The 23,416-nt window shown below is 58.9% G+C and overlaps 1 protein-coding gene across 1 annotated transcript; it reads left to right on the top strand.

Annotated features, from left to right (window-relative positions):
- Nucleotides 1-11,039: 11,039 nt before the first annotated feature.
- On the top strand, nucleotides 11,040-21,192 carry NATD1 (N-acetyltransferase domain containing 1). The gene is made up of 3 exons (XM_059907397.1): nucleotides 11,040-11,266; nucleotides 17,289-17,407; nucleotides 18,637-21,192. Exons 1-3 carry the CDS (start codon nucleotides 11,161-11,163, stop codon nucleotides 18,751-18,753), a joined length of 342 nt encoding a protein of 113 aa, XP_059763380.1. The 5' UTR covers nucleotides 11,040-11,160; the 3' UTR covers nucleotides 18,754-21,192.
- Nucleotides 21,193-23,416: the final 2,224 nt, after the last annotated feature.

Below are 23,416 nucleotides of genomic sequence, written 5' to 3'. Positions count from 1 at the left end.
TGCCCAGAGGAAGGAATTCATTTCCTCCCCAGGCCCAGGACTCAGACTGATTCTGACACCTGCTGAGCGGCCCCCAGGATGCCCCAGCTCCTCTGACAAGTGGCTTCCACTGCCCTGGGTCTGGGGGTTATTGTGCTTGGGGCTTAGAGAGCCCAGAGGTGGCAGGAAGGATGCCGGGTCTGGCACACTCGGAGGTGTCCCTCCACAGGGCTGTTCTGTGAATGACCAGGGCACCAGCTGCATGATGACCTTTTTGTTGGTGGCCGGGCAGGGGCGGGGGAGGAGGGCTCCACGCCGGCCGGGACCACATGCCCCAAGCCTGGCTTCCTCTGCTGCTGGTGGGAGCACCCGCTTCTGCCAGCTGGTTTGTGCCTTGTTTGAACCACCGGGAAAGTTTGCCCAAAGTTGCAGCCTGGTCCCAGTTGCAAGGGGGGAAGGTAGGAAATACTCCACCAGGCCAGCCATAATGATATCTGGGCCTAAGTTCACAAGGAATGTGTTTATCTTCATTATGCTTTTCTTGTCAAACATTTCTGCAAGAATTATTTGTTGTTTTTTTTAATAAATTTATTTATTTATTTATTTTTAATTTTGGGTGTGTTGGGTCTTTGTTGCTGCGCGTGGGCTTTCTCTAGCTGCGGCGAGCGGGGGCTACTCTTCGTTGCGGTGCACGGGCTTCTCATTGTGGTGGCTTCTCTTGGTGCGGAGCACGGGCTCTAAGTGCATGGGCTTCAGTAGTTGTAGCACGCGGGCTTCAGTAGTTGTGGCTCACGGGCTCAGTAGTTGTGGCTTGTGGGCTCTACAGCACAGGCTCAGTAGTTGTGGTGCATGGGCTTAGTTGCTCCGTGGCATGTGGGATCTTCCTGGACCAGGGCTCGAACCCGTGTCTCCTGCACTGGCAGGCGGATTCTTAACCACTGTGCCAGCAGGGAAGTCCCAAGAATTATTTGTTATTTTTAATATAAATTAAATATATAGTATTTTAATATGTTTAAAAAGTCAGTTAATGTAATTATATTATTTTGATATTTTAATGTAAACAAGCAAAATGGCATCATTATTTTTGACTCTGTTCTTTACAACTAAATCCTGCCTCTTACATGCAGCCTTCCTGGATTACCCAAATTGATCCTCATGAGACTTGACACCACCTAATGACCCAAGACTCTACTCCAGTGCTGTCAGGGGCTGGGTGTATGTAGTGGTTTGGGGGAAGCAGATGGTCATGGCCAATGTCCCCTGATTCTAATCCAGCCCCGTAGTTTCACAGGGAAGGGGTAAACAGTGGCTCTAGGGTTGGACCCTGGGCCGAGTTCCAAGACAGCACCACCTCCACAGCCCCCAGCCCCTCAGAGGTCCCAGCAGAAATGTGTTGAGAAAGGAATAACATCAGAGATGGGGAAAGTCACAAAATCCCCCTCTGCTTATCTCCTGCTGCATTCCAACCTCCCTAAACTCACTGGTGTTAAACAACTATTTTACGATGCTGTCTCTGTCCCACGATGTCTGGGGCCTCCTGTCTGGGGCCTCCGCTGGATTCATCCGGAGGCCCTTCATTTCCATTCATTTCCAAGTCTGGCACTTGGGCTGGAAGGACTCCAGGGCTGGAGCGCCTCCACGCAGCCTCCGTCTCTGGCCAGGGCTTCCTCACACGGGGTGGACGAAGGGTGGAAGCTGCATAATCCTTTCTGCTGGTGTTGCTGCTGCCTGACTCTATGGGCCAAAGCAACCCGCCCAGTTTTAAGGGGCGGAGACATCGACCCTGCCCCACCATGAGTGGAATGACAGAGAACTTGCAGCCATTTTTCAAAACCTCCACACCCCTTCTGCAGTTCATCATGGGCAGTACCATTCACAGAGCTACCTACTGCACTTCCCAGTGTGACAGCGTGACTCATAGGGCAGGGCCCCAGGGGGACTTCCTCCTCCAGTGAGGAGGCTGGAGCAAGTCCATGTGGGACAGGAGTGGGGCTGGAAGGTGCGGAAGGGATCTGAGAAAGACCCGGAAGCCTTAGTGGCTGGTAGGAAGAGGGTAGAGGCCAAGGGAGGAGGCCAGGGTTACAGGGAGGCTCGAAGCCTCCTCCAGGGCCTGGAGGAGGGTGTCAGTCATCAAATAAAATGGGGTGGGGCAGTAGGTGTGGGAAGAGAAGATAGTGAGTCTGGTGGGAACACCTTGGACTGAAGATTTGACGGCCACCTCATCTTTGCAGGCTGAGCGCCAGCACCACCTTCCCCAGGAAGCCCTCCCCGCTGCTCCAGGTGGAATTACTGCTCCCTCCTCTGGGCTCCCGAAAGCCCTGTTCTGCCCTCATCACACTGGCTCGGAGTCCTCAGTCCCAGGACGGTGCATCTTTGGGGCCCCAGCTGCATCCAGGGCAGGAGAAAGGCACCTACAGGCTGAGGGACCTCGCAGCACCAGGAAGAGCAATATCTCTCAAAGGGCTGCCAGAAGCCTCGCTAGGGTGGAATTCCGGCTCTTCCCTCACTAGTGTGTGACCCCAGGCGAGTGAAGGGATCTCTGAACTGCTCTGAGCCTCAGTTTCCTCCTCTGTAAAGTGGGTATGTTAATGGTCTTCACTCTTAAGAGTCAGGGTGAGGATTAGAATGTGCCCAGCACACAATCAGCGCTTCAGCGAGGCTGGGCTCAGAAGCCAGCCCCCTCCTGAGGTCAGGCAGGAACAGGCCTAGGATCTGGGCCAACTCAGTGGCCACCTAGGGTCTTGAGCTGGATGCCAGGCCCCTCCCTCAGGGGTGCCCGGTGTAACCCAAAGGCCACAAGGGAAGGGCTGGTGGGAGGCGCTCCCCAAGAACTCGTGGGCAGGCAGCAGATTTAGAAAAGGGGGGTTCGTCACCTGATCCCCAAGTTACTCAAAACAGCACTGAGGTGGGGACACTTCAGGGGGTGGAATCAGAGGTGGCCTCCCGAGGAGGGAGAAATTTCAGTTCGAAATTCAAGCAGTGATAAGACATAGAGTGAAAAGTGTCCCCGGCTCTGTTCCCCGACGCCCGGGTGCCCCCCGGGGATGTAGCCCGTGTGCATCTTTGCGGGGCAAGGCAGCCTCTGTTCTCCACACACTGTCCCTTTGTGACTCAACGTCCCAAGGCCCCGAGTGTCCTTTCAGCTCAGCGTGGGGAGAGCACCCGTCCTCGTCACAGCGGCCGACAGAGTGTCCACAGGGTGACTCCCCCCTCAAGGCACTCAGTAGTCCCCTGCTGACAGGCATTCGGGTGCCTTCCGGTCTTCTGCGCTGACAATGAATGTCTTCGTGCAAACACCATTTCCCACCCGCATGAGCGTATCCGAGGAAGACAGTCCCGAGGGGGCGGCTGGAAAGGGCACACGCTCCTCATGTAGCCAGATGTGGCTACCTTGCCCTCCGCACTCTGGGGCCAGCAGAGGCTCTGAGCCAGCCATGTCCACGGGGAAGGGTCTACTGAATAGGGGGTGCTCGGGTCGGGAGGGCAGTCGGGAAGCAGCCCGGCCCAGACAAGGGTACAGAGACGGGGAGGGGGGTCACAATGAGCTTGAAGGGAGAAGGGAAGTGGGGAGTCATGGGTGAAGTGGGGGTGGCGTGACTGACTTCCCACGGGTATCGTGACGGTCAATGAGGTGCACGCCACCCTCACCCAGTTGGGGCAGGCCCCACAGAAGGGACAAGAGGCCATGGGTTCAGCCTGGCCCAGCAGTCAAGCACTCAGGCTGAGGGGACAGGGTACCTGGGCTCAAATCCTACTCTGCCACTGATTTATTGAGTCACTTGGTCTCTCTCAGCCTCAGTTTCCTCATCTGTAAAATGGGACCATAACAGCTACTCCCTGGAGGGAGATCACTCACGCAGAGACAGGTGCTCAGTAGTCCCTGTCTGCTTCCGCTGGCCCTCCGCTCAGCCTGGGGGGACATCTGCCAAGTGACACTGCTGCCGATGACACGCTCAGGGCACGAGAGCCAGGGTCTCCGCAGCACCCCTTCCGGGCTCTGGACCCTGGGCAGCCACACTGGCTCCTCGAGCCTCCCCTGTCTCGTCTGGCACATGGGACTCGGACCCTGGGTGCTGTGATGAGGCTCGAATGAGGGGCGTGTCTGTGCATGCCGGCACGAGGAGTGCGGGCTGGAGATGGGAGGGATGTGGCTCTGTCCTGCGGGCAGAGTGGGGCAGAGGTGGGGCGAGGCCATCTGTGCAGGCTCCTCTGGGCCCAGCCAAGCGGCCAGGGCCAGCTGGATAGTTTTGATAAGTGAACATGTAAACAACAAACAACACAGATGTCCTGGGCTCCAGTGGAGGCTGGGCCCCCTCAGGGAGTTCCAGCAAAGGGGACCTGAGGGGATGGGGTTCGGGTAGCCTTGTTGCAGGTGCCACGAGGAGTTTGGGCGGAGAGGTGTGAGGTCTTATTCTATCCATGGGACAAAACAGAGTGATAAATAACAGTAGTAAAAAGAATAATAATGATAAGAGTACCCCCTTACTTAGTGTTTATGGTGTTATTTAATCCTCAAAACAACCCTGAGAGAAAATATTTGCAAAACACATCTCTGATAAAGGGCTTGTAGCCAGAATATACAAAGAATTCTTACAAGTCAATCATAAGAAAACAAACAACCCAATAAAAAATGTGCAAAAGGCCTGAACAGACGCCTGACCAAGGAAGCTATCCAGACAGCAAACAAGATGCTTTCACCACCAGTCACCAGGGATGCAAACTGAGACCACGGAAAGAGTCCATTGCACCCCTGTTAGGACGGCTAAGATTTTGTTTTATACAAAGATTTTTAAAAATTGAAGTCTAGTTGATTTACAATGTTGTGTTAATTACTGCTGTACAGCAAAGTGATACACTTACACATTTATATATATTTTTTCATACTCTTTGCCATTATGGTTTTTCATAGGATATTGAATATAGTTCTCTGTGCTATACAGTAGGACCTTGTTGTTTATCCATCCTATATATAAAAGCTTACATCTGCTACAAACATGTTGGCAATCTCCCATAAAATCAAATCTATACCTACCTACAACCCAGCCGTTCTACTCCTAAGAGAAATGAAAACCTACACAGACACACACAAAAAACTTGTATGTAAGTATTAATAGCAGCTTTATTCATTATAACTAAATCCTGGAAAGACCCCAAATGCCCATAGAACTTGCGAATGGACAGACGAATGTGGTCAATCCGTCAATGGGCGACTCCTCAGAAACAAAGAAACGAACTCCAGATATGGGAACAACACGGTGCGTCCCAAGGGCGTTGAGTCCAAGACGCCAGACCTAAAAGGTGACACTCGGCAGGATTCCCTTTGAATGCCATTGTGGAAAAGGCAAAACTAGACACAAGACAGAGCCGTGGCTGCCAGGGCGGGGTGGGGGGGGGGGTGGGTTAACCGCAAAGGAGCTCAAGGGAACTTGTGATAAAGGAAATGATGCTTGTGGTGGTCGTTGCGTAACTGTATACATTTGCCAAAAACTGTCAAACACACTTAAATGGTGAATTTTGTTGTATGCAAATTATACCTTATTAAAGCTGGAGTGGGGTGGAGGGAAGCCTGTCTTCCCTTCCTGTTGGGCCGTCCCTGCTCTGTTTCAGATGAGGAAACCGGGGCTCAGAAGGTGCCGGGGTGGCTCCGAGGCTTGTGGCGAACGCTGACCTGAGGGGGTGTGGATAGGCCGGCAGAGAGGCCGCTGGGAAAGCCTCAGGTGGAGCCAGGGCTGCGGGAGCCGAGGCTGTGGAGGGAAGGGCTCAGGCCCAGCGCAGCCTGTGGGAAGGCTGCTGGAGATACTGAGATTTCAAGGACGCAGGGCAGAGGGACATGTGACAGCACCAGTGTGCACAGGGCAGCGGGCAGGAGCCTTCTCACCCGAAGCTGTGGCTCAGAGAGGTCAGGTGAGTCCCCCAGGTCACACAGCAAAGCCGGTGACAGAGCCGGACCTGCTGACTCCAAAGCTAGTGTCCTTGCTCTGGGGACAGAGGGAAAACGGGAGGCCTGAGGCCTTTGATGAACAGCCCAGTCCGTTCACTTCTCTCTGGGCCACAGCTCCCACCTCCATGAAGTGGGGGGAGAGAGACGAAGGCCTGGAAAGCGCTGCCTGGGCCCCGTCCCCACGTGGCCGACACCTGCTCTCACGCTGGGTGGGGAAACCAATCAGGAAGGTAGGTCAGTGGCCGGAGGGGACACTCCCTCCTCCCTGGGCCTCAGTTTCCCCGGCTCATGGGAGCAAACTGGCTAAATGACAGGTGGAAAACTGGGGGCCGCAGTTAGCACCGGCACACATTCTGCTTTACCTCCATGCCTGCCTTTTCCCCCCTTTCCCCTCCAATTTGTATTATGCAAAGTTTAAAGCACACAGGAAGTAGCAGCCTGGGCCAGCCATGTTCCCGCGGAGCCGCTGGGCTCTCTCGCTGGCATAACCTTTCTCTGAGCCCTTCAGCGTGTGTCCCTGGAGGACAAATACATTCTCCTCATAACCACAACACGATTATCCCACCTAAGAAAAAAGCCATCATGCCACAGACACCTAATATACAGGCCACATCCAAGAACCCCATTAACCCCGCATGTTTTTTATGGCTGATTTTTTTTTCAAGCCAGGATCTGACAAGATTCACATATTCTACTTGGTTTTATCTCTTTTTTCCCACAATTTGTTTTTTGGCCGCGCTGAGTGGCATGTGGGATCTTAGTTCCCCGACCAGGGATCGAACCGTGCTTCCACTGCAGTGGAAGCACGGAGTCCTAACCACTGGACCGCCAAGGAAGTCCCCACATTTTTAATTTAAAAAAATTTACATCTCCAGAAAAATGGCCTGACTCCTGCAATGAGCATGCAGACAGACTTTATTTGCCAGATCCTCTGTCTCTCTCCGCTAACCATTTAAGAGTAAGCAGCAGCCGCGTGTAATTGTGCAGTTAATCAGTTGCCATCATTTAAGCATTAGGGGGCCTCACTTCATTTTTTTCTTTCCAGCTCCTACTGAAACATCAGAAGACCCGGCCAGGTTTCCCACGTGAGCTGTCAGCCCCAGTCGGGGAGGCAGGGCAGGAAGCCCCACTTTGCCACACTCCGCACTGCCCCCTTTTGCCTAGCACCCGCCTGCCTTCCCAGTCCCTGCACCATAGCAGGCCTGGGCCCGCCCCCATTGCACTGTCGACCCCGATCTACCCCAAGGGCCTCAGGACCTCGGGCCGTCTCGGGAGGCTCCTTGGTCAGGCCTGCCCGGCGGCCCGTCCCGTCCTCCGCCTGGAATGTCAGCCCTGGACTCAGCCTCCCCGGGTTTGAGCCCTGGCTCCACCGCCTCCCCCCAGAGAGCTTCAGCAGCACACTGCTCTCGCTCGATGGATCCTGGCTCCACACGGGGGGGGAGAGAGAAAATGAGGCCTTGCCCGGGAAGCACCCAGCGCACACTCAGTGCAGTGAGAGCTTGGCGCCTGAGCCAACGGCCCAGTGACAGGGGGCCGTTCAGAGGATCACTGTCTCCTTAAGATGGAAGAGCCGCAGTTGCGACAGAAGCTGTATTTAGAAATGACTCAAGTGCCCGACAATAAAGGGCCGTGGGGCGGGGGGGGGGGGGGCTGCCAGGGCCTTGTCATCTGCTACTGACGTCATGGTGTCCACTCAGAGGATGACCACACACTGGGCGGAGGGCGGGTCCTTGGCATGTGCTGGCGCCGACCTGGCTGCAGGGCCTATGGTTCAGTGACAGGCTTCACTGTGGGTTTATATGCTAACTTTGGGGTTCAAATGGGAAGAAAGAATATACATTTGTATTTACTTGGGTTTATGTGTGGAAAACTGGAAAAATTCATAACAAGTGAGAATGCTTCCCTCTGTGAGGCGGGGGAGGATGGGGAAGGTGGGAGAGGGAGGTTGAGTGTCCCCTGGGGCTTGTGTACATTTTGTTTTAGTTTTGGAAACGTGTGAATATATTACATAATCAAAAATTAAATATAAGAGTATTCTTAAAGAATGATTCTGTGGTTTCCTATATATTAACAAAGGAACTTGCTCACAGTATACTGTTAAATGGGAAAAAAGACTACAAAACAGTGAATATGAGTCCACTTGTGCTGGAGGAAACACTCTACCTGTGTGTAAAGAGCTCACATGAACAGTTCTGGTGCCTTATTTGCCGATTTCCCAGACTCTAGAACCGGGGCACTTGCTCCATACGAGGAAGGAAGGAATGACGTCGCAGGAGGAGAAGTCACCCAGGAGGACACGCCACGCCGGCCGTGGACCTCGGAGGGGCTCGGTCTCCTGGATATTTTCCTGATTATTCGGAAGATTGTAAGTCAGGTCCCTCGTGCATCCACTCAGGCAGGAAGGACAGGAGAGGCTCCGTCCCAGGGTGGAGGCGGGGAGGGGACGGTGAGCTCCCCGGGGAGCATGAGGGGCTGGTGAGCAGCACGGGGTCGGGGGTCATAAAAGTGCTTTACAACTGGGTTGTGATGGCAGCTGCACGGGGTACACATTTGTCAAAACTATAAAAAGGGGTAATTTTTGCTATATGTAAACACTACCTAAAATGTTTTTTGATAAAAGAAAAAAACACAGAAACAAACACCACAGCCACGATGGGTACGCTGGGCTTCATTTTATAATTCTCTCTACTTACATATGTGTTTGAAATTTTCCAATATTAAAAAACAAACAAACAGGAGCCGGTCCCCGCGCGCGGTGCGCTTCCCTGAGCTGTGGGACGTGCACCCGGGACTCGGCTCAGACACTTGCAAAACAAACAAACAAACAAACAAACAAAAAACCTAAGATCCCTGGTCTGCTCAGAACCCTCTCACGGCCCCTCCTGGCTCAGAATAAAAGCTGAAGACGCCACATGGCCTCAGTTCTTTAAATCCACCTCAGGGTCTTTGCACTGGCTGTTCTCACTGACTGGACCAGGCTCCCTCACCTCCTTCAAGTCTTTCATTAAAAAAGCCCGGTCTGTAGAGGTCTGTCCTCGATACCCCCTCTGAAACCTCTCCAAAGGCACCTCCTCCCCTCCCCCCCACTGAGTCTCCCTGGGCCCTTGTCTCAGTGAGACGGATCACGGATTTATTTCCTTCTTGGTGCCTCTCCCTCCCCTAGAATGTCAGCTCCTGAAGGGCAAGGAGTTTGGTCTGTTTGTTCCCTGGGTGCCCCTAGAATAGTGACTGGCACGTAGTAGGTGCTCAATAAATATTTGCTAAATGAATTAATGGCTGACTGAATAAATGATACCCTATACACAATACATGGGACCCGGTCTCTGTGTGGCCCCACCAAGGCTTGGCCATTGGGGCTTTCATGACCCAGGGCCCATCTCCCCAGGACTGCTGGGACCCAGCTTTGCTTTCTAACTTTGGTGGGGGGTGGTCACAGGTTCATTCAGGAGACCCTCCCCAAGGCTCCTCCATGACCAGCATGCTTTGGGGTTGAAAGGTAGAGGCAAGTCCTTTCAACTCTGTAAAGACTGATTGCTTGCTTTATTCTTTGATTGATCCACTGCCTGTTCCACAAAGGATTTCCGCAAGGTTTAAAGACCCCAACAAGATAATAGACATTTTAAACTAGGACAGAAAGAAGGGAATCAAAAACAGGGAGGACCCTGGGCTCTTATGGTGGACCCGGTGTGCCCTCGGCCCTGCCAGGAATCTCCCCTGGGCCCAGGAGGGCTGAGGAGCTTCGATGAGGGCCTTCCAAGGCAGGTGATGCTTGCACAGCAGCGCATGCCAAGGCCCAGCATGGGAAACAGCAGAGCCAGTTGATGGAATTTCCAGAAACTTGTTCTGGCTTCCCCACAGCGCTCAAGTTCTTTGGAGACAAAGAAATCACCTGAGACACACACAAGGTTAACGTCTTGCTCAGGATTGCAGCCAGCCCTGACTCAGCTCAAGTCAAGACCCCCTCTGACCCCAGGATCCTTTTTTATCTCCTTGTATGTGATGACTCACTCCTCAGCCTTGTTTCGTTTCCAAACTCTGTGACACAATACACACTTATTTTTTTTAAAATCTGCTAGGATAGGATATTCTCAATAAATATATCTGACAAAAGACTAATAACCAGACAATAAAAAGAACTCCAAAAAAAAAAAAAAAAACCTTAAACAGGCACTTCACAAAAGTAGATATCCAAACGGTCAAGGAGTGGATGAAAAAGGTTCAACGTCATGGGTCATCTGGTGAAAGCAAACTTAAGCCAGTGAGTGACGACATCACACTCATCAGATGGCTAGAACTAAAGGGACTGACAGCACCAAACATAACTCTCAAAATTGTTGGCAGGAGTGTAAAAATGGTACAACCACTTTGGAAAAAGGCCTGGCAAGTCCTCATAAAACTCAAGGTACACTGACTGTAAGACGCAGCCCCCTGTCCTCCCGGTGACAAGGGGTTAAGCGCACCTACTTCCCAGGCTTCGCTAGGGCTTTGCTGAGCGCAGGCACACAGCAAGCGCTTAATAAGTGGTGGCTGCGAGGAACTTCCCTGCTGGCGCAGTGGTTAAGAATCTGCCTGCCAATGCAGGGGACACGGGTTCAAGCCCTGGTCCGGGAAGATCCCACATGCCGTGGAGCAACTAAGCCCGTGAGCCACAACTACTGAGCCTGTGCTCTAGAGCCCGTGAGCCACAACTACTGAGCCTGTGAGCCACAACTACTGAAGCCCGCGTGCCTAGAGCCCATGCTCCGCAGCAAGAGAAGCCACCGCTATGAGAAACCCGCGCACCCCAAAAGTAGCCCCCGCTCGCCACAACTAGAGAAAGCCCGCGGGCAGCAACGAAGACCCAACGCAGCCAAAACTAAATAAATTTTTAAAAAAACAAGTGGTGGCTGCGAGGGGACGGTGAGAATTGCCCTACAGGTCGTCACGTGTCTTTGAGAAGGGGTCCGTGGGGGCCCCAGAGTCTCCTGCCGGCTGAGGCCAGAGGCCCAAGGGCCCTGGCGCGAAGCTGTGAGCGGCGCGGCGCCTTTAAGAGCCAAACGGAATGCACCAAAACAGAGCGGCCGCGCGCTCACTGGCCGCGCGCTGCACGTGACCGCACAGCTGATTTCCTGCCCCCCCTTTTTGTTGCTGCCGCCGCCGAGTGTCAGTTTCTGCGCCGCCGCCTGCGGTCGGCCCACGGTGCGGGTCAGCGCGCCTCTCGCGGAGCCCGCCGTGCGCCCGCAGCCCGGGTCCCAGCGTCCATGGCGCACTCGCCGGCCGCCGTGCCGCCGGGCGCGCCGGAGCAGGGCTGCCCCATCCGCGTGGAGCACGACCGTAGGCGCCGCCAGTTCACCGTCCGGCTTAACGGTAACGCGGGGCCCGGCCCGCCCCCGCCTTTTGTCTGCGCGACGCGGGGCTGGGGGCGCACTCGCGGGCCGGGTGGAGGCGGGCTGCCGGGAGAGTCGAGCCCGCGCCGGGCGCCCGGGGTGGAGAGGGCCCCGGGGAGGCGGAGGCAGGCGCCGGGCAGCTCCGATCCCGCCTCGGCCCCGGGGAACCCGCACCTGCTCGGCCTGGCTGTTTTCCGGGCTGCTGCCGAGGTCCTGGGGAGCGTGGTGAGCCACCACCTCCCCTTTCTCCGGTGTTGAATGGCTTCTGGCTGCCCCTGGGAACCTTAGCTTTTCTGCACCAAGGGGATTGGAAGAATCCTCTGGGCCGACCCGGGGCTGACAGACAGAGGGGCTTCTGCCTGGGAGGGGCGGGGGGTGTAGAGGGATGGTGTCGCCATCAGACCCCAGAGGCTCTGGGACTTTGGCTAAGTTGCCTCATCTCTGTGCGCCCCAGTTTCTCCGTCTCTGCAATGGGGTTAACACCAGCGCATAACTCCTGGCTGGTGGTAAGGACCAGATGCCCCAGTAAGAGTAAGGTTCAGAAGAGCGCCTGCGGCAGGTAGTAAATGTTGGTGAGCATTGACTGGGCATTATTATTATTATTACTTTGGCCAAGAGGCGCAGCATGCGGGATCTTAGTTCCCCCACCAGGGATTGAACGCGTGCCCCCTGAAGTGGAGGCACTGGAAGTGCGGAGTCTTAACCACTGGACCGCCAGGAAAGTCCCTGGGCATTACTTTTTAAACCAGAAGCAAAGTGAAGTCCTCATTTCCTGTAAAGAAAGGTTCCACCACTTACTAGCCCACACTCCCTCCGCCTAAGAGGTCTGGGGATGGAAAGTGGAATTATGAAATGGAGGAGTGAACTTTCATCCCTGTGTCCCACCCCTTCTGCCTTAGTAACTTTTTCTTCCCTCCCAGCTGGGCCCCCTGTGGCAGTGTCCAAGCTGGAAGGGCCCTTATGGGCCACGGGGCCCATTTGTGAGGAGGGAAGAGAAAGGCTTCCTGAGGTGGGGGGGATGTGCAGAGCCTGGATGGGGTCCTACCTGGGCCCACTCCTCCCACCTGCACTTGGACGCCCGGGAGGGGCTGGGGCCTGGAGCGCGGACCGTCCTCAGACTCCCCCTTTGGGCTGTGCTGTGCATTGAGCTGGGCCCAGCACATCGCTGTCACAACACCCTTGTGACCTGGGCATCACCACCGCAGCTCAGGGGAGTAAGCCGAGGCCAGCGCAGGGGAGGAGCTCAGGCCAGAACTCAAACACGTGTCTTTCCACCTGGAGGCATGTCCTTCCTCCTCCGTGCTGCCTGCAGTGGCCCGGCTGGCTGGCCGGCCGTGACTCTCCGGGCCCCGCTGCTGTCGTTGGACGAGGCCCCATGGCTTTTCAAATCCTCTTTTTGAGGCTCCAGAGAGGCCTTAGATTCCCTTGGGGGGGCTCAGGAGACCCTAGACACTCAGAGGAAGAAGAAAAAGGGAATGTTTGGGGTTTTCCTTCTTTCTTTCCCTAGTGAGTACAGCCAAAGGACACCCCTCTAGACTCGGCTGTGGTCAGAGCTGGACGTGACCCGCCGTCTTTCTAAACTTGCCCCTCTGTTGCCTGCTGCTCGGATGGCTAACTGTAAAGTGGACCGGGGTCCCCAGCCAAGCCCGGGAGTAGCTCCTCGCCCACCCGCGAGGCGGGGGCTGTGCGGCCGGGCCGGACCTGGTCTGGGTGTATATGGGGGGCGGGGAGTCATCTGTGCCCAAGCCCCCACCCCACCCCGCCCCAGCTAGGGAGGGGAACGGCCTGCCGTGGTGTCGCCTGACCTGCAGGCAGGCCCCGGAGGCCAGCTCACTGCACGCGGACACTGAGAGATGTGGACACTGAGGCCGAGAGGCAGAGCGGCCCTGGGGCTCCAGGTGCGGGTGTGTACCGGCCATCCCCTGGCAGAGCTGGGCTGATGCGCCTCCAGCGGGCTCCAGGTCTGGGGAGGGAAGAGGTTTGAGCGGCTGTGTGCATTCAGTCCTCAGGAGGCCCCACGCACGCGGAGTCGCTTTATCCTCAGCCTTGTTGGTGGGGGGTGGCGGTGTTGTCCGAACTGCTCTGCCCATTTTACAGAGGAGGAAGCTGAGGCAGGGAAAGTGACTGACGTGCCCAGGGGCTCGCACCTTGGAGGTAGAAGAACTAGGATTCATTCCACAAGTGCTTATTGAACACCTACTGTGTGTTGCGAAACGTTGTTGTAGGTGCTGGGGGCTCCTGGGACAGACCGTCTGGGGGGCAGTGGACGATAAAGTGTAGAGCGTCCTAGAGAGCAAGACTGGTGAGAAATAAGGTCAGGTGTCAGGAGAGGGCTCTTCTTTGTTTGTTTGTTTATTTCGGCTGCGCTGAGCGTCATGTGGGATCTTAGTTCCCCCACCAGGGATCGAATCCGTGGCCCCTGCATTGGAAGCGCAGAGTCTTAAACACTGGACCGCCAGGGAAGTCCCAAGGGCTGTTGTTTAGAGTCAGGTGTCTGGGAGGGCCGCCCTGCGAAGGAGGCAAGGAAGGGAGCTACGGTGGGAAGGGCACTCCACGTGGAAGGCGCGGCAAGTGCAAAGGCCCTAGGATGCCTGGTGTGTATCGGGAGCAGCAGGGACGGGGGACGGAGAGGCTTCATAGCAGAGGACGTCAAGAGGTCTTGGGGGCAGGTGGTGCGGGGCCGTGGAAGGCATCGTGAGGACTTGGCCTTGACTCCGGGTGAGGTGGGTGCCTGGGAGGGTCCTGAGCAGAGGGCGGGTGGGATGTCCTGGGCTCCCTCTGGCTGCTCTGGGGCAAGACAGGAGCAAGGATGGCTACTGCTCTGGAGCAGGCGGTGTGAGAGGAGGGGAGAAATCCCAGCTCCTGGATGGTTGTTGAAAGAAGCGTGGTTGGGTCTTGCTGATGTGGGCTGTGAGAGAGCGCAGGTGCCCAGGCTTGTCTGGTCCCCAGATCCAGGGTCTGAAAAGCTAGCTTGTATCACCAGTGGGGTGAAAGCGCAAAGCCAGAACTGAGCTCCCACCCCTGGGCGGCCCCACCCTTGGCCTTTGCTTTCCCCTCCCAGCCAGTGCCGAGCGTCCCACTTGCTCCAAGAAGGGTCATTTGGGGGTCCTGGAACCCAGCGCCTTCCACATCCTCCCCAGCCCCCACTTTGCAGATGGGAAGACTGAGGCCCTGGGCAGCAGAGGCCTCCTACATTCGGATCCCAGTTCCCGGGCAGGAGGCCCCTGCACGAGACACGTTGTGCCCCCAGGGCACCCTCATGCCCTTCACGTCCTGGGATGCATGCTAGAGCGGGTCCCTGGGCAGGGTGCCTGGGGGGGGATGGGACCAGCTGGGCCTGTGGGTGGGCTTCCTGGGCGGCCCCCAGGGTCTGCCCTCTCACGCTTCCCAGCTCTGAGCCACCAGCACGTGGCCCCTGCCCACACCAGGCTCTGCAGGTGGAGAGGCCCAGAGAAGCCAGGCGGTGCCGCCCGCCCTGGGCTCCCTCGCCCACTTGTCCTTGGCCAGCTACCTCCCAGAGGGCGCAGAGGGCCTGGGTTCTGGCTTTGCCTCTGCCTCAGCCTCATCGTCTGTATAACAGGCGTTTTGATCTGCTGGGCCTGCTCTCGGAACTGGTGCAGGCAGGGCGGAGACCGAGGGAAGGGCTCCTCATTTGCCAAGTTGCTTTAACTTTTCTCAAAACCAGTCACAGCCCATGATCTCGACGCGACTCTCAGGCCCAGGAGGGAAGTAGCGGTTGTCCCAGACCTGGTGAGGTCTGAGGTCTCCTGGCAGAGCTGGGACCGGAAGCCGGGGCCCTGGCTGGCTCCGTGGCCCGCAGGTGGCAAGTACTGGCCCAGCCCGGAGAGGGCCTGGGGTCCAGCCAGGCTGCCATGAGCGGAGACTGTGGGATCCACGGACCCAGATGCCGGGGATGGGGTGGCCGTGGTGCCCAGGGGGGCAGGTCAGGGTGGTCTCCGGCGGGAGGCGCCAGGCAGAGGGAGCACCCGACTGAGGCTGGGTGGACGTGAGGGGCCACGAGGAGGCCCCTGAGCAGAGGACGGACAGGATGTGACGCGGCTTCCACGGGGGGGTGCAGGGGCCGGCGGAGGTATGAAGTGGCCAGATTCCGGGCATGTTTTGAAAGCTGTGCCCACAGGCCTGCCAGAGGTCAGAGCAGAGGCTGAGAGACCTATGAGAAGGGCCTCGGGGGGTGGCCGTCTCCAGGCAGCGTGGGGCAGTTGGGGCTGGGTGGCCTCTGCGGTCACCCTGAGGCCCAGGTGTTGCAGGGCTGTCCGCTGGCGTCCGGCTCCTCCGCAGCCCGGGAAGGTGTGGGGCGGGGAGAGGGGTCAGCGTCGCGCCCTTTCCCTCACACGCAGCCCACGTCCGCCCCGCGGCCCGATGCCCTTCTGCTCCTCTCGGCCGCGAGACCCGGGGTCCCCAGACAGCTCCACACGTGCCGAGCTGCGCGATAGCCTCTCAGAGCCTCGGTTTCCCTGTTTGTCGACGGGGCTGTGAGAACCCTGCCCATTTTGTAAGGTTCTCGTGAGGATTGGTGTGCGCAGGGGCTGAGTGCACCCCACCGGTGTGCGCTGCAGCTGTCCTGTCCTGGTGTCCCCAAGGGCGTGGGGTCGGGCTCCGGGGAGGTACCGGGCGTGCAGGAGCCACGAGCCGGCCTCCAACTCCTGCTGTGCGTCTGGCCCAGAGAACAGCAGGAGTTTGTGGGGCAGGTATTTCTTGGGCATCTGCCCCGGGCTGGGCACTGGGGATGTGGTGGTGGCCGAGCCCCTGGGACCACCAGGAGCTGGCGGGGTGGGAGGGGCAGAGAACCCCCCAGGCCATCGTGGGATCTGGTCCATCTGTGGCCCCAGTGGTCACGCAGGAATGCTGACGGAGGCGCTGGGTGAGCGAGTAAACAGGGGCCGGGAGCAGGCCGACAAGGGCTCCAGACCCCCGCCCCCTCTCCGCAGGGCTGGCCACAGGGCAGAAGCGGAGGTCTGCTCAGTGCCCGTGAAGCCCCCGACGTGGCCTGCTCCCCTGCGTAAACATTCGCCTCGGGGCCTTTGCGCTGGCTGTGCCCTCTGCCCACCCCTCCCCTGCTCTTCCCTCAGACGCCTCCTGCTCCCCAGTTACCCCTCAGCTCAGAGGTTTCCTCCTGGGAGGTCTCCCCTGACTACCCTGGCTAAATGCCCGCCTCCCCTGGCCCAGATTATTTTTTCCTTCATACACTTGAAACTTCCTGAAATAGTAACCCGTGGCGTTGTCCTCAGCTCCTGAAACAGTGTCTGGGGCTCAGTGAACTTTTGTCAAGGGGAACAGGTGGCCAGATGGGTGGATGGGGTGCCTGGGCAGGTAGATGGGCAGGCAGATGGGGGCCAGATGGGTGGATGGGTGTGTGGTTGGATGGACAGACAGGCGGATGAGGAACTGAGGACTTTGGTTGGAGGAACTCCAGTTAAATGTTTTTCCAGCAGGAAACCAGGGTGGACCAGAGCTCCAGGCCTGAGAGGGCATGAAGGCCAGCTTGCTCTGCCTCCCGTGCCTGGCGTGGCTGTCCTGTGTGCCCTCCTCCTGCCCTTCCCCAGGGTCCGGTGGGCGGTTCTGCTCTCTTGTCTCTTCTGGCTCTGGTTTAGTTGGCGCCTTGCTGAGCTCTGCTCTTCATCCAGCGCTGGGCCTGGGGCTCCCAGACCCTCGGGCAGGTGCTCCGCTGGGGATGCAGAGAGCTGGGCTTTGGGGGGCGCCGGGGGCCCTGGGATGCTGGCTGGAGGGTAGCAGGAAAGGCCCACGCGGGGCTCGGTGTGTTCGGGCGCTGTTCTAAGCATTGTATGGAAATTGCCTCATTTAACCCTCCACACACTCTAATGAGGAACGTTCTGTTACATCCATACTTTATGGACGCGGAACTGAGGCGCAGAGAGGCTGTTCCAGACCCAGCTCCCCAGCCGGGCTCCAAACGCCTGCGCCTCCAAGGCCCAGGCCTCCGTGCCGGCTCGGGCCTCACCCGCCCACCACCCTCCCCACAGGGTGTCACGACCGGGCTGTCCTGCTCTACGAGTACGTGGGCAAGCGGATTGTGGACCTGCAGCACACGGAGGTCCCCGACGCCTACCGCGGGCGCGGCATCGCCAAGCACCTGGCCAAGGTAGGGGCGTGGGGGCTGCCCCCCACTCAGAGGAGACCACGCCCTGGGGGCCGGGCCCCGCCCTCCCGGGGCTGCGGCTGCCTCACCCCCTTCCCCTCCTCTCGGGCCGGGCCTCGGCCCCCCCCACCACCACACGCACACACCTGCCTGGTGCCGGGAGCTCACTGCCGGGACCCCGTGTCTGGTGCTCCATGAACCCTTGCTGAACAGGTGGACAGACGGACATTGGAGTGACTTGGCTCTTGCCCCTGCGTCCCCAGCCGCTAGGAGAGCAGCTTGGGCTACAAGGGGCTTTGACCTGGAGCAGAGCTCGGCCTTGCGTTCCCCTGACGGCTGCTGGGGCCCAGCCCCTCCCCCTGCTGCCCCGCTGCTCCCTCCGCCCCCTCCCCCCTGGCCCGGGCCGGGGACAGGTGTCTTTCAGCAGCAGCTCGAGCTGGTCTGTGGGCCCACCGAGCTGGTCTGTGGGCCCACCCCGTTACAAGCGAGGAACCCAGAGTTGCTACCTGGGTAACAGGAGAAGGGATCTGCCAGGGGTGAGGGCGCTTATCCGCAAAATGGGAGAAGAGCCTGGAATCCTGTCACTAGAGGCTCTCGGGTTGAAACCCGGGGTCAGGTGTGGGCCACTGGGGGGGGGGCCGGACGGTCAGACGGCCGACCAGGAGCCCAGGCGCCTAGTCGGCCCTCGGCCTTTGTCATCAGACCCTCCAGCTACACCCAGACTGTGCTGTACTGTTTCAGCAAGCGTTCATTGTGCACCAGTGTGTGCAGGGCGCTGGGGCAGGGAGGTCACCAGACCCACCAGGACGACAACTGCACGCTGACACCCCCGCCCCCGGCTGCTGCTCTTGGGATCCCTGTGAAAACTGAGTGACCTCTGCCAGGGGCGGAGGGAGCCCCGGGCGCCCTGACCCAGCCCATAGGGGAGGCTCCTGAAGGAGCATCCAGTGAAGAATTAGCGGAGGAGTTTGGTGGGCACCCCGGCTCGCTGTGGAGACGGGCGGGCGGGGTTCTCCCGGGGCGGATCCGATCCTGGCCCCTCTCTTCCCTGCCTTGTTCCTCCGGCAATTCACCAGAGCTTCCTGCCCCGGCTTCCCGACTGTAACGGCGGTGGCGGCAGCACCCCTGGCTCCACGCAGACCCGAGGGAAAGCCCGGGGCCTGAGGGGCTGGGCCTCCGAGCCGAGGTGCCGCTGGGGGCCCTGACCGCTCTTCTCTCTGCCCGGCTGCCAGGCCGCTCTGGACTTCGTAGTGGAGGAGGACCTGAGGGCCCATGTCACGTGCTGGTACATCCAGAAGTTCGTCAAGGAAAACCCCCTGCCGCAGTACCTGGAGCGCCTGCAGCCGTAGCCCCGGCCCCGCGGGGCCCGAGCCCGCCCACCGGACCCTCCCTCCGGGCCTCGCCCCGGCCTCTGCGTGCTCTCAGGAACCCTGGTCCCCACGGGGACAGACTCAGAGTTATTTTTGTAAGGACGCTCATCTGTGGCCATGGTCCAGCTGCCGTGGCGAACGGGGCCCGGCTGTTCCTGCTCTGCAGACACCGTGAGGGCCCGCAGTCAGGACTGGAACGCGGACAGGGGCGGCCCTCTGGCCTTTCTGGGTCCCACCTGCTGCTCCCCGCTCCGTGATGGGCAGGGGGGCTGATCTGGGGCCCTGCCGACATGCCCAGGCCGGGTCCTCTGCGCAGATGAGGAGCCACGAGGAACCTTGTATGCCAACTGCTGGGGGCGTAGGGCCAAGCGCGCATGCGCGCACACGTCTCCTTACTCCTTGCAACGCCCCCACAGCTCTCCAAGAGGCAGGCCCCCCGTGGCTGCCCTCCCCCTTCCAGCCCGAGTATCTTGGGGATCCCCACCCCTCGCTGTGGCTGAGCTTTCTCAGAGAGGGCCCTTCAGAGCTGGGGTGGGAGGGAGAAAACCGTCCTCCACGAACCATCCGCACCACCCAAGAGGAAGAAGCAGTTCTGCAGAGGGATTTCCTGTGCAGCCGCCAGACATCGGAGCGTCTTTGCCTTCCTGCGAGCTCGTGGCCCGTCAGGAGTCCTGGGGCCCCGCCCGGAACGGCCTTCCTGGGAACAGTCTGGGGAGCAAGCACCCCAGCACCCTTTGTCCTGTGGGGCCAGCCTTTCTGGGGGCTTCCTCTTGGGGGCTGGTTAGGGCTCAGTGTACCAGCCTCCTCTGCCGTGCTCCCCACAAGGGCTGAATCCACGCCTGCTCTTCTGTGGGGCTGGAGGGGAGCCCAGGAGTCCGGTTCCTCTGGGGCTGAGACGTGAGTGACGTGGCCCCTCCAGGCCTCTGGCTAGGGTGGGCTGGTTGCCCCCGTGACGCCTCCCTTGCCTGACCTCGGCAGGCATTAGCCTGTGTCCTCTTTCCACTCGTCCGCTCCAGTGTTGCACCAAGCCCCACTCCTCCACTGCAGTGGCCTGGGGCCCCCAAACACCTGTGCCCAAATGCCTTCTCACCTGGTGGCGGGAACATCTCCGTCTGCGTGCCTGAAGGCTTGGCAGCCCCAGAGTCACCGTCCTCGGCACCCCCACCCTTCCCAGGCCCCAGCCCCCAGGCCCCAGCCCCCAGGCCCCAGCCCCCAGGTCCCAGCCCCCCTCTGGCCTCCAGGAATTCCTGAGAGGGCCAAGGGCACCCACCGCACTCCCAGCTCTGTTTGCAAAGGGCTTTTGGGGGAGTCAGGGAGGCCCCTGAGCCTCTACTGTGCTGGCAGGAGGTGGGCTCGGCTGCTGGGTCCCCTCCGAGCCCGGGGGTGTCCCCTTCCCGGTCCAGCATAAGGAAAGAGTGGGTTGTAGGCCTGAGAGCGGACTGATGGGCAGCCCAGGCTCTGAGCCGTTTCCCTCTCCAGCACCACCCCCTCCCCGTCCACACATCCCTCCCCAAGTTCAAGCACAGACTCTGTCATGAGAACTTCTCTCCAGTAGCTCAGCGAGCTGGTGCTGATCCCTCTGCAGCCTTTGGGGCAAGGTGGCCCCGTTCCAGGAGGCGCTGTCCCTGGGAGGGTGTCGCAGCGGTGGCGCAGGGGACCCCAGGGCAAGCAGCTTGTGGAGGAGCGGAGGGCTGGGTGGCACCAGGGCTCGCCAACCCCCGGCCCAGCCTGCACCTGTGTTCTAACAGCAGGTGACTCTGGTGCCCAGCCGGCACACAGACAAAACACTTAGTACTTGAACCAGGGGATGTGCGGGGTCTCCAGGGCCCCTGCAGCGCTGGACCCAGGGACAGCTTGTCCCCAGTTTCTGCAGGTGCGACCCGGGCCTCCTTGCCTTGGGCTGCCTTAAAGTGCCGCTGCTCCCGCTAGAGCCCTCGGCGGCAGCAACGGCCAACTCTCCCAGGTCGGGCCGGGTCCACTGCAGACCCCTGCCCCGGAGCCCCAGCCCCCTCTGCCAGCATGCCCAACCCCATCCCGCTGTGGCTGGCCGCCCCACCCCCACCCCGGTGCTACCCTGACTGACTGGCATCCCAGCCTCGGCCCCCAACCCCACCCATCCCAGGACACCTGGGGAACTCTTGCTCAGGAGGCAGGTCACGTGGGCCAGTTTGTGTGCCACTGGCAGGGCAGGGGGACACTCAAGAGACCCACCCAGGCCCCCCAGGCAGATCACCCCCGAGGCCCCGTGCCCTCCTGCCACAGCTGACTTTGTGGGTCTCTCTTTCTCGCCCGGTCGAGACAGGTGGTCACTCACGTGCCTTTCCCACTCAGGACCTGCTGCAGGTGGCGTCTGGGCCAGGGCTGGTCTCCAGACGGATTGCATGACATACATTTCAATAAAAGGTGTGACCCAGTGCAGCTCCAGGACTGCTTCTGGAAGGGCAGGGGCACTTCCCCACCCCCCACCCCTGCCTCTGCCCCACCCCCATGACAGTCGGGCTCCACCCAGGTGTGTGTGTGGGGGAGCCCTCAGGTGTGAGGGAGGAGTAAGAGGGCAGACCTGGCAGGTGCTCTGCGTTCCCGCATCCTAACTGGCAGCAGGGGAAGCGAGGCTCTGAGAGGCGCAGGTGGCGTCAGGATCTGGGGGCTTTGCTGGCCCGGCCCGTGCCTCCTCCCAGGTACGGGCCCCTCTGAGGCCACAGTCATGCCCCGGGCACTGGCTCCCCTCGCTGGGAGCAGCTGGACGGGGTGACCAGGAAGAGGCCATCAGGTCACATCAGCTGCTGCTCTTAGCCCTGTCCCTCTCTCCCCAGGAAGCCTTCCCTTGGAGCTCCTGGCCCAGGGGGCACAGGCCAGGGGCAAGCGTGACTCAGAACACAGATGATGGAGAGCCTCCGGCATGGTGTCTGGAGCCTGAGGACTCCTGGATGGGGCGTGTTCCTCTAGGTCCACCTGGCGGGGGGGGGGGGGGGGGCGGGGGTCACATCTCTGCCCCGACGGAGAGGAAGGGGCTCTGCGGTCACCAGGTCGCCAGCCCTCCATCGTGGCCAGCTCAGCTCCCACAGCAGCTCCATGAGACACCAGGTATTGGGAACCAGAGCCTGGGGGCGGGGGGGGGGTGTCACAAGGCTGCAGGAAGGCGAGGGGACCAGGACCCACGCCCAGTTCTTGCCCCTCCACGTCCACATCCCGTGGCGGAGACTTCACATGGCAATTCCCCGGGACACCCCCAGCAACTGCCCTGCAGCAGCCTGGGGTCTAGAAGTAAAACCAAGGTTCAGTCTACCCTGAACCAGAATGAAACGGCGGGGCAGGGACAGGACAGACCCAGTAAAGGTCCTACCAGGAGGAGGGAGGGCAGGAGCCGGCAGCTGGGGCAGGAGTCGTGGGTGCTGAGTGACCCCTGCCCACCCAGCCCTCCTCATCCTGCTTCCCCGTGGCCACCTCTCAGGAGTCGTCGGCACACTTTCTGCGGCTCTTTCCTGACCACGTGGGTGTGACTAGGCTTTCCTCTGAGCAGCAACTCGGGGGCCCATGTCCCCTCCAGCCTGCAGAGTCCCCATCCCCAAAGCCGACCACATCCAGCTGTGGAACGGGCAGGACGGGGCCCAGGGCCCCCTCATGTCCCCAGCACTGCTGTAGGGCAGGCTGCGGGTGAGTTCCAGCCATACAAACAAGGAGCCTGCGTTCTGAGGCCTGGATGGGGAGAGAGGAAAACGCACCCCCACTGGGATCTGGATTGGGGGAGGGCTCTTTGCTCACAGCATGGGGCAGGGTCCCCTCAAGGCAGCCTGGCTGGCAAGGTGGTCCTGGGAGGTTCAAAGCCTGGAGTTAGATGGCAGGACAGAGCTGCAGGCACAGCATGCAGCCTTTGGGTAAAAGAAAGTAGTTTCTTTTTTTTTTTTAATTGAGGTATAGTTGATGTACAATATTAAATAAGTTTCAGGTGTTGAAGATAGTGATTCAGCCAGCCTGCCCAGCACCTCCACAAACAATGCCCTGTATTAAATCCCTTCTGTTTGAAATACCTCGGGTGGATTTCTTTTCCTAATTAGACACTGATTAATATAGATAAAACTACCCCCATTTTACAGTTGAGAAAAGTGACATTCAAAGAGAGGAAACGACTAACCAAAGGCAAACCCAGTACCTCTCCTCTGTCACCCTGGTCCCATTACTGGGTCACAATGCTGTCCCCAGCTCTTCCTTGCACACTCTTCATCCAGGCCCCATGCAGATGCCACCTCTTGAAAAGACCTCTAGCCAGGTGTCATCTCCGAGTCATCTATTACATCATCCTGCTTAGTTTCTTGTCAGTATTTATCATTCACTGAAAATACTTAGTTACTTAGTTGTTTATTCCACTGGACTGGAAACTCCATGAGACCAGGAAGTGTTTGTCTTACTAAATGCTGTGCCTCTGGTGCCTGAGAGTACCTGGTACTGACTGTGCACACAATTATTTGCTATAAAAATGAATGAAAAGAGTAGTAAGGGAAGCGGCAGAGATTTCCGAGCACCAGCTAGGACCCACCTTTCCTGCTGGCTGCTTCTCCGCCAGCAATCAGGGCTCTCTGGGCGCCCACAGGAATTTCAACTCCCACCATTCAGGTTGTGCCCTCAGTGGGAGCTCAGTTACTAC

Source organism: Balaenoptera ricei, chromosome 20, assembly GCF_028023285.1.
Source record: "Balaenoptera ricei isolate mBalRic1 chromosome 20, mBalRic1.hap2, whole genome shotgun sequence".
NCBI lineage: Eukaryota > Metazoa > Chordata > Mammalia > Artiodactyla > Balaenopteridae > Balaenoptera > Balaenoptera ricei.
This window is presented reverse-complemented; position numbering and strand designations above follow the sequence as displayed.

Coding starts and splice junctions, on each gene's coding strand:
- NATD1 (XM_059907397.1), top strand. CDS start 11,161: ATGGCGCACTCGCCGGCCGCCGTGCCGCCGGGCGCGCCGGAGCAGGGC. Junction 11,267..17,288: donor GTTCACCGTCCGGCTTAACG/GTAACGCGGGGC, acceptor CCCTCCCCACAG/GGTGTCACGACCGGGCTGTC. Junction 17,408..18,636: donor TCGCCAAGCACCTGGCCAAG/GTAGGGGCGTGG, acceptor CCCGGCTGCCAG/GCCGCTCTGGACTTCGTAGT.